The sequence below is a fragment of the Bos indicus genome, chromosome 6 (genome assembly GCF_029378745.1).
Source record: "Bos indicus isolate NIAB-ARS_2022 breed Sahiwal x Tharparkar chromosome 6, NIAB-ARS_B.indTharparkar_mat_pri_1.0, whole genome shotgun sequence".
Taxonomy (NCBI): Eukaryota; Metazoa; Chordata; class Mammalia; order Artiodactyla; family Bovidae; genus Bos; species Bos indicus.
In genome coordinates, this window is record NC_091765.1 from 19,596,673 (window position 1) to 19,607,601 (window position 10,929).

At 38.7% G+C, this 10,929-nt stretch overlaps 1 protein-coding gene across 1 annotated transcript; it reads left to right on the forward strand.

Annotated features, from left to right (window-relative positions):
- Window positions 1-219: 219 nt before the first annotated feature.
- Window positions 220-9,797, forward strand: GIMD1 (GIMAP family P-loop NTPase domain containing 1). The gene is made up of 2 exons (XM_019962344.2): window positions 220-612; window positions 9,537-9,797. Exons 1-2 carry the CDS (start codon window positions 220-222, stop codon window positions 9,795-9,797), a joined length of 654 nt encoding a protein of 217 aa, XP_019817903.1.
- The last annotated feature ends 1,132 nt before the right edge of the window (window positions 9,798-10,929 follow it).

Sequence of the window (10,929 nt, forward strand, 5' to 3'; positions counted from 1 at the left end):
TCTCTCCTCTCTGAGTGTAAACTACTACTATTATTTCCACTTTCCCTCTGTCACTGGGGGGTCTCTGCTTTAGTGGTGTGCTCCTCCATGCTTTAGACACAAAGGAGGGGAGAGCAAATCCGAGGCAATACTTGGGGTGCTCTAGGCCAGTTAAGAAGCCTTACATTGCTGAGGGGAGATGCCTGACTGCTTACGCTGAGCTTTTGTTTACCCAGAGCCATGATGAACTCCAACAAGATGACCATCAACTTGGCCCTCTTTGGCATGACTCAAAGTGGAAAAAGTTCTGCTGGGAACATTATTCTGGGAAGCACTGACTTCCACAGCAGCTTTGCTCCATGCTCTGTGACCAGAGATTGTAGTCTGGGCCGCAGCTGTCACTTCCGCAGCTTCATGCGTCGAGGAGGGCAAGAGGTGACTCTGCAGGTCCAGGTGTTGGACACGCCAGGTTACCCGCACAGCAGGCTGAGCAAGAAGCACGTGAGACAGGAGGTCAGGGAGGCCCTGGCACATCACTTTGGGCAGGAGGGTCTGCACCTTGCACTGCTGGTCCAGAGAGCAGACGTGCCTCTCTGTGGACAGGAAGAATCTTCCCCAGTCCAAATGATCCAGGTAAAGAGCAGTCACACCAGTGACATTATTCCCAATTTGGATGGCATCACCTTAATAGGAATGAACTATGAAAAACTGGTTAAAAGAGGTATTGTAAACAAGTAGTTTAAAACAAGCGCTGATCACATAGGAAAAAACTGGTAAAAATTACTTGATTCTCCCACCAAGAGTAATGTTTACAAATTCCTTTCGAGGAATTCAGTCAGTCATTTTATAACTGGGAAATGACTTCTTATTTTATAAAAGAAAACAAAGCAAAAATGAGATACTGACCTTAGGTTAACTAAATCTCAAACTCCTAAGAACTGAGAATTTGATTGTCTATGTGGTCTCAGACTATCTGCCTCAGAATCAACTGAGCTGTTTGTTAAAAATGCAGAGTCATCCAAGCCTTACTGAAACAGAATCTCAAGAGTAGAGCTTGCCTATCTGTATTTGCATAAACTTTCCATATATTTCTCTAAAACAGTCAAGTTTAGAACCACTGAACTAAAATACCAACTTGCATCCTTTCAACAAGGGACAACCTCTTACAGTTCGCCATAAATGGCTGGGGGGTGGGGGCGGTGGTGGTCACTCTGATTCAGTCATTGAACACTGTATTGAGTACTAGCAGAGTTTAATCATTGGTGAGTGATAATATGAGCCCTGCCCTCAAAACACTCACAGTCTAGAAGAGACAAATAGATAAACACGTATATGACAACACATTAAGTGCCAAAACAGTGCGATCTATAACTCCTCAGTGGAGGAAGCATCACTGAGACCTACACCATGGCAAACATTCAGCGGAGATTTATACTTTATTTATAGGAAAGAAATCAGGAATTGTAGAAGCTTTGCTTGCCTCATCTGTAGGGTGAATAACTGCTCCATGCCAGCCATGAGATCACAGGGACCTCAGAGTGAATAAAAATAACATATGCCACCTTTCCCTAATGGTTCATCTGTTTGTTCATTTATTTACTTTCTTGATTCTCCAGTCTGCTGCTGCTACTGCTGCTAAGTCTCTTCAGTCGTGTCCGACTCTGTGCGACCCCATAGACGGCAGCCCGCCAGGCTCCCCCGTCCCCGGGATTCTCCAGGCAAGAACACTGGAGTGGGTTGCCATTTCTTTCTCCAATGCATGAAAGTGAAAAGTGAAAGTGAAGTCGCTCAGTCGTGTCTGACTCTAGCGACCCCATGGACTGCAGCCAGGTTCCTCCGTCCATGGGATTTTCCAGGCAAAAGTACTAGAGTGGGGTGCCATTGCCTTCTCTAGTCTAGGACCACCCAAATTTAACTGCTAAACTTGACTAGTATTACTCAGTAGCCTCATTAATTGACCTAACTCAGAGATCTCATCTCTACTAGAAGTTCCAAAGTAAACTACAGGGAGAATAGAGAGTAGATATTTTCAAGCAAAATGAATTTGAATGAATGCTACTCTATTTCTGGTCCAATCTCTGATTATGTTGATGTAGAATTTGTTACACTTAGAAAGATAGCATACTTTGCTTTAAAGATATTTTCCTTTAACTAGTAAAGACACAAGATTGTTCTAAATGACAGACACACGTTTTCTTTTTCAGTAACTATAGCTGTTCCTAAAACAAACAAACAAAAAAAAGCATATGTGTAATCACAAAAAAACTAGTGGAAAAAATTAGGGTGACAAGAGTATAAAAAATAATCATCATCCAACTCCTGAAAAATCAAGAATATTCTGTACAAAAGCAAAGATGATTGCAATTAAGAAACAATGTGAAATCTAAGAAAGCCCATGAACCTCCTCTAACCTATTAAAGCCAGCATTCCAACAATATTTCTGGTAGAAATCAAAAGGGGGGCCCTGGAGCTATACTGTCAGTGTAATTTTTAAGCAGCTTAAAAAATTCATTTAAAGCTGCTATTAAATAGACATTTAACTTAAGCTATAGATGGATGTAATCCAGTAAACTCTGTATTTCTCAAAAACTAACCTCTCTCCGTATGTCTCCAGATTTTTCTTTCTGCTGATCCAAAAAAGGGCATTTTAAGAGACATATATTTTGAAAATAGATTTTTCCAGTTTTAGGATACAGAACTATATTGTAATCCCCTAATTTTTTTTTTATACAAGTGAATTCATTTCATACATGTCTCTGATCCTTTTAAATGGTATTTGGCATACATGCAGCCTTCACTGCTTATGGCTGCCTTCCTTAAGTCAGTGTCCAATTCAGGAGTTGAAGGCAGAGAGAAGATGCGCGAGGGAAAGACTCAGATCCAGAACAATTTTTCAAAAGTAAGTAACCTCTCTCCCAGGAGAGATTTAGTAATCCTCAGCAGGGTCATGACCCCTGGAGGCACTGCAGTCCTATTCTGGGCTTCCACCTTGATCTCTGGGTGAAGACTGCCTAAGCACAGGCTGGCTGTTTATGACCTTCTTCCTGAAGGTGCCTCAGATACTAGTGGCAGCCATCTGGATGTGCTCACAGACCGGGAGCAGCTGCAGGATGTCTGAATATTCAACAAGACCCACAGCTGTTAGGAAGGAGCAAGGAGTGGTTAAGGTCCTCTGCTTCCAGACACACCCTGAATTTCTTTTTCTTCCTGGCTCACGCAAAATGAGGAACAGAACATCTGTCTTCGCCTTTGCCTTTCCCCCTTTCTGGGGGCACTGATGCCCTCCATGGAAGGAGTCTTCAAGGCCAGTGCCAGAGAAGCGACCTCTTCTTTTCCTGCACCTCCCTGTTGTCTCTTTAAATCTCTCTCAATTTGTGCTCTAATATTTTATAGAGGGGTTGCTGTTGCTGCTAAGTCACTTCAGTCGTGTTCGACTCTGTGCAACCCCATAGATGGCAGCCCACCAGGCTCCGCTGTCCCTGGGATTCTCCAGGCAAAAATACTGGATGGGTTGCCATTTCCTTCTCCAATGCATGAAAGTGAAAAGTGAAAGTGAAATCGCTCAGTCGTGTCGGACTCTTAGCGACCCCATGGATTGCAGCCCACCAGGCTCCTCCGTCCATGGGATTTTCCAGGCAAGAGTACTGGAGTGGGGTGCCATTGCCTTCTCCGATAGAGAGGTTATAAGCTGCCAATTGTGACAACTGAAATGGTTCCTCAAATGATCCTTTTCTCTTTATGTCAGGCCTTCCTTAATCTACAGCAAAACAGTAGAGATGTTAGTGAGTTGTCTCCCCAAAATGGGGAAAAAAGGGAATGATTCATCTGAATCTTATAATTTGAATTAAAAAAAAAAATCCCTAAATTATAGATCAGAGCATATATAACGGGCTTCTCTGGTCAGATGGTAAAGAATCCGCCTGCAATGCGGGAGACCTGGGTCTGATCCCTGGGTTGGGAAGATGCCCTGGAGGAGGGCATGGCAACCCACTCCAGTATTCTCACCTGGAGAATCCCCATGGACAGAGAAGCCTGGCGGTTCACAGTCCATGGGGTCGCAAAGAGCTGCACACGACTGAGTGACCAAGCACACAGCATATGTAATAGTCTCCTTAAGGAAAGTGCTAGCATGCAAACTGCACTAGGAATTGAATTCAGGAATTGATTACATTCTTTCCACGATCATGGTATCATGTTTGTATTATTACTGTATACAATCAGGTTTCAAGCAAGTATTTTGATTTCGAATGAACAACTTGACTGCTGATGTTATAGATGGGTGTACACAGACGGGGTTCAGAAAGACCAATGCAAGACCTGCACATACTGAACAGAGATCATGGGCTTAGCTGTTCCACAGAATTCAGTTGAAATATGTCTATTACAGTTCTAGGTACATGACTATAGATGTTACTTAACACAACTTTCTTGGCTTCAGTTCCTCATTTATAAAATGGGGATAATTTACCTATGTTAGAGAGCTCTGAAGGCTGTATTTAATAAATGTAATGTGCTTGGCATCATGCCTGAATTACAGCGGGTTCGTAGTAGGTTTGCAGAAAATTGCCACTACTATTGTTTCGTCATCATCACTATCTAGACTGTGATGAGTAACGTATTCAAATGAACTACTAGATATAAGCAACACATTACAGAGGTTAAGAGCCTGGGTCCTGCAGTAAGTTATCCCTGTGTTCAATTTCCTACTTAGTTACTTGCTTTGTTACCTTGGGCAAATAACTTCTCTAAACTTCAATCTTTCCAGTGATAAACTGGAAAAGATAATAGTTTTCTGGGTTACTTTTGGAATGAATGTCATATTAACATAATGGTAAATTAATTCAAACACTCCCACATGTCAAGTGCACAATAAACGTTACCTATGATCACTATAACATTTTTGCTAGTGTTTTACTCTAAAACTGGGACATATTATCTGTAGCCTTCTTTGGAATATTTTGATAGGCTTCATAAAAGAGTGAAATCAAACTTACACTGCCCTGATATATAAGAACTTCCTTATTAATTTAGGGAAAAAATGTAGGAAAAAAATTCACTGGGTTAGTAATGTTAAACTGAGAAGACGCAATTTAGTGGGAAGGACAGGGGTCTGGCAGTCAGGGAACCTCTGTTACAGGCCCAAGTCTGCCAATAATTGGCAATGTGGCTTTGGCCAAGCCATTTAGTATCACAAGGAAGGCCTTAATATCCTCATCTGTAAAATAAGGCAATTTTGACAGATGATCTCTAAGGTTGACTCTTCTCTAAATCTGATCTAACAAGGCTTATCATTCAGCTTTGGCTCTCTAAGAAGAAAATGTGGTGCTCTAAGTGGGAAGAGAATAAGGGAATAACATAAAGAATGGTCCTTATTGTCCTCCTGATCCATGATAATTTTTTTTCCTCAGTTGATGTAATAGTTGGCTTTTTTAAAAGTTTCCCCCTAAAAAGACCAGATGCTATGATTTCATCAACCACAAACAAATGGGGCAGGGCTGGTGAGGTCCTGGGAAAATGAACACAATTTCTGGAAAACAAAGTTTAAATCCTAACTAGTTGTCCCAAAAGGACTAGATGGACTCATACCCATTAGCACTTTGAAATCAAACAATTTATGATTGATTATAAATTTTCCATCTAGCTTAGTATTATATTTAAATTGTTAACACCAGATAACTTACATTAACCTATCTTTCTTTTGGATTTTTATGTGAGCTATCAATCAACCGTGATTATTCTCTGGGTCTGTAGAGAACATGTTTGGCCACTAACATGATGACTATACACCAAGCAACACTACTTTCAAATATTCAACTATTTTCTGGCCAAAAATCAATTTAAAGAATATAAGCTAAATCAACCATTCTCTTCTATTTTTGGCGGTAATTCAAAAGTGCAATTTCTCTCACAGTTTAGGACATGAGCATCTTTTCATAAATAATTACCAACATGTAAAAACTTTCCAGTGGCTGAACACATGGACTCGTAAGTGGTGTCAAGCTTACAAATCTATTACCCTTAGGTGCTTTAACTCATTTTTCCTGAATTATATTATGGTTTAAAGTATAGCAAATGTCTGGTGGAAACAAAGGCAGGGAGGGCATGTTCATGTTACAATATAGAAAGCCAGGAACTAAAAACACACTGTGAAGGTTACACCATTTAATGCAATAAGTACTAACCGAGCAAGAGGAGAGTTCTATGTTATGACATATAACTCAGGAGAGAACCACTCGAGCCAGTTTATTTAACATTAATTTGTATTATGTCGATGTTGTATAAATATTTAATAACAAATATAGCCCATGCATCAACCAATACCCAGAGAATAGTTCTGGCAGTAGCACTCAAGGGAGCTTAAGGGCAGTAGCTATTTATTAACTTATATTAAACATTTCAATATGAGCACATCAATAAGGCACTGGGGAATGTAAGGTATGGCACTAAATTTGAGAAACTTCTAGAGGCAAGAATGATGAAAGATCAATAGTTGTACTTGTTAAAAATAAAATCCCAATACTATACAATTCCCAGTAATGCTCAATCACTTTCTTTACTTGGTATGTCTTTATCGTCTGAGAAATTCCTTGCTAATTTCTATGCTCAGGCATCATCACATGCCAGATAAATTTTCTGATCCCTCCCTTTACCCCCACGTTACCTCCCCCACCCAAAATTAGACTAAATGTCTACCTCTGTAGTGCCAATATATTTTCTATCACATTTGCAAGGACAACAAATTAAATGTACTTTTTCCCTATGTGTCCCTCTTCCTTAGCCATAAGCTTAGTTAGTAAACAAGAATTTCCATCATACACAAGCAAGAAATGCATGTTTTGTACCATTCCTTGTCTTGGAACAAAGTAGATCCCTCAATAAGTATTTGCAGAAGAATAAATCCCCCAGAGAGCTTTTAAAAATTTATATCCCCAGGTTCCATCCCTGAAGATTTTGATGCACTTTTAGTAAGCACCCTAAGTGATTCTGGTGTAAATGGCCCAGAAATCTTCTTATTCTCAGAACCTAAATCTATTATATTTAGCATGTCATTGATTTTTCAACCATTCAGGTTAATCTTCTTGGGTTGCAATAAAAATACCACCAACTTTGCGGCTTAAGCAACAGAAATTTATTGCCTGTCAGTTCTGGAGGCTATGTCTGAAATAGATGTCAGCAGGTGAGTTTCTTCTGAGGGCTGAGAGTGAGGGATGTGTCCAAGGATTCTCTCCTTGGCTTATGAATGGCTGACTTTATGCTTACCTGGTTTTCTCCCAGTATTCATGTTTTTTGTCCACAGTTCTGTTTTATAAAGACATATTGGATTAGAGTCCCAGCCTAGTGAATTTATCTTAATTAACTGCATCTGCAATAATCCTATTTCCAAATAGTCACTTTGGAGGGACTGGAGTTTAAGTCTTCAACATCAATTTGGAGAAAGGGGTTACAATTCAATCCACAGTATGGTTTATTTATTTTCCAGTTCTCTGACTTCTCTCCCACAAGAGATGTGTTAGAGTACACAGAATATACGGAAAACTCTGAGGTCTGCTAATTTTGCTATGTCACTATTAGCTAAAATGTGATGTTGACATTGCACATATACTTTGATTTACACAAGAGCTATGTTCTTCAAAGGTTGGGGTAAAGGTTGGCAATTTGTGTTTTAAAGGCACATAAAATATGCCAATTAAAGTCTCTCTTTGCAAAACTCTTTTTTGTAAAGTTAGAATCTTCCCGTTAAAATAATTATTCTCTAATGTACTGATCTTGAAATGTCTGAGGATTTTCTTGAAGCAGGGCATTTTCAGAAGAACCAGAAGCATACAATTATTCTATGGTGTAGAAAGACTGATATGAGGAAAATTTGGGGACCTATACCTTGAGAGAGTCCTCTGAATACAAAACAGAAAGTGCAGACTACAGGCAAATCTGTGAAAATGAACTAGAGTAGAAGAGAGAAGTTTCACAGGAAACTACAATTTTGTGTCCCAAAGATTAAACTTCAAAATTGAGGAACCAAAGTTAATAAATAAAACCCCGAATCATCTATTTAAGATGATGGTGAGGGTCTAAATTCCAAATTAATCCAACATATTTATTGAGTGCACAATGTATTAGAGGCTTTGATTGATATAGGAAGACACAGACTTTCCAAGAAGTCACAGTCAAGTTATAGAGATGAATGTGAAAATAAATAACTCTGATAAAAGTTAGACTGTATTAGGAGTTATAACTGGTAACTGTGGTCTTGAGATGTTTCTAATTTTTAGGTATATTGTTCCACAGTTCTTATATTTTCATATTAGATTTGCATATCCCAATTCTTTCCTTCCTCGCTTCCTTCTTGTTTCCTGTTTCCTTTCTTCATTTTTTTCAGTTGTTGAATATTATGACTCATACTTATTCAAGTTTCCCAAACTACCTTTCAATTTTTCAGTATTTTTATAAACTAGAGTTTGTATTAATCTAATACCTCTGTATAGGTTTGTACTCAACCTCTGTATATTAGTTTCTCCATACCATAATTGCATCTCCCACAAATCATCACGTTGAACTTCAAAAGAGGTAAAGCTTTAGCATATCTGGCACTAAATATTAGTTGTTCTCCCTTCTTTTAATTTTAGAGGTTCTGGATATGTTATTAAATTATTCCTAAGCATATTTCTCTTGCTATTACAGTAGCAGCTTTGGAAATATTTTTGTAATGGGAGTGTTTGGAATGGAGTGAACTTTACTGTTGCATTGTCATGATTTCATATAACTTTGCAAATATTCACAAAAGTTAAATGGTTACTTCTAGATGCCTTTCATACTGTGTTAATGATCTGCCACATGCTATTACTTCTGCTTTACATCAGCTTTTTACTATTCAAATAAGAATTTATTATATAACCAACTTCTACGTATTACTAAACAAAGGAATACTAGTATTCAATATTTTTCACCCACATTAGAGGAAGTCACCCAATAAATTGGGTTTGATTCTACATATGTGAAGAGGATGTGAATCACAGTAATATTTTGTAGTTGTTCCAAATGACCAACTGTATTTTGATAGCATTTCCATTACATGTCATCTGATTCATCAATAGATTGTAACCAGATTATGTAACTGTAAATTCTCAGAAAATGCTTTTAGTGATAATACAATATTCCTACAGAAAAAGATATGACATTCTCCTGAGTAAGGTCCTCTGACTTAAAGGATTTCAGTGGTTCTAACAGATTCAGGTTGACAGGCAAGTATGTACAACTGCTGAATGTTGTAAAGGTAATTATATCATGCAGCACAGATAATACACAGTTTTGAAGCTGTATTTACACAAATTACAACAAAATAAAATGGAGAACTTAGCTTTTTTTTAAAAGAAAGCCCACCCATCTCTCTGCATTTGCTTACATTATTTGACTTCATCATCATTTCCCATTATATATTTCAGTTTTAGAAACATAATGAGGTACAGGTCTGTTTACTGTCTGTGTTAAACCAAAACTCTTCTGCTCATCTTTGAGAAATACAGTCAAAAGCAAATAGCCACTTATCTCCTCTCTTTCAGGAACTTCTGGGCCACACTTGGATGAATTACACGGCCATTCTTTTCACCCATGCAGAAAAAATAGAAGAGGCTGGGTTCAATGAAGATGAATACTTACGTGAGGCCTCCGAAACACTGCTAAAGCTACTAAATTCTATTCAGCATAGGTATATTTTCCAGTATAAAAAAGGAAACTCACTTAGTGAACAAAGACTAAAAATCTTGGAAAGAATCATAGAATTTGTAAAAGAAAATTGTTACCAAGTTCTTACCTTTAAGTAAGATTTGGGTGAAAGGAAAAGCGCTTTGGGTTTTAGAATGTGGACCATCAGAATTTCCGTATGCTGCCAGTGAGCATGTACATTGATATAACCACTTTGGAAAACTGTTTAGCAATTAAAAATAAGATTCCTAAGGCAAACCCTGACACAATAATTATATATGTCCAAAAGAAATGTATATATCTGTGCACTAAAAGACATGTGTGTATAAAAATGTTCATAGCAGTACTACTTATAATAGCTAAAAACTGGAAATTACCCAAATGTCCACTAATGGTAGAATGGATAAACAAATTGTGGTATATTCACACTATGAAATATTATGCAATAAGGAGAATGAGCAAACTAAACTGCATGTAACAAGATCAATGAATTATCCAAACGTAACGTTGAAAGACGGAGAAGGCGATGGCACCCCACTCCAGTACTCTTGCCTGGAAAATCCCATGAATGGAGGAGCCTGGTGGGCTGCAGTCCATGGGGTCGCTAAGAGTCAGACACGACTGACCGACTTCACTTTCACGCTTTGGAGAAGGAAATGGCAGCCCACTCCAGTGCTCTTGCCTGGAGAATCCCAGGGACGGGGGAGCCTGGCGGGCTGCCATCTATGGGGTCGCACAGAGTCGGACACGACTGAAGTGACTTAGCAGCAGCAGCGGCAATGTTGAAAGAAAGAAGCCGGACATGAAAGAGTATATATGCTATGATTTGATCTGTCAGAGTCAAAACTAATGTAAATTAAACTATTTTGCTGTGACAATCACAAGGAAGCCAAGTTACCCTTGTGGGGAGGAGGTAGAAGAGTGAAAGCAAACACCGGGGCGGCTTCTGAGGCTCCAGTAATGTTCCATTTCTTGATCTGGAAGCTGGTTTCACAGTGTGTCCCCACTGTGAAAATCCAACAACAAGCACTTCTGACTTATGAACTCTATACTACATACGCTATACTTAAATAAAAGTTAGAGATGAATAATTATACAAATTTTCAAAACTTGCTCCACTGCTTACATGATGCTTTTAAAAACTTACACTAGTACACTTGTGAAGGCCTATTCCTCATGTGAGATATCTACTTCATATTTACTATAATTATGAAACAACTTAGCACACAGTAGATGCTCAATAAATGTTAA

Bases quoted from the DNA above. Each gene is read 5' to 3' on its own strand.
- GIMD1 (XM_019962344.2), top strand. From the start codon at position 220: ATGATGAACTCCAACAAGATGACCATCAACTTGGCCCTCTTTGGCATG. The intron at 613-9,536 runs GTAAAGAGCAGT...CCTCTCTTTCAG, and splicing joins CCCCAGTCCAAATGATCCAG to GAACTTCTGGGCCACACTTG.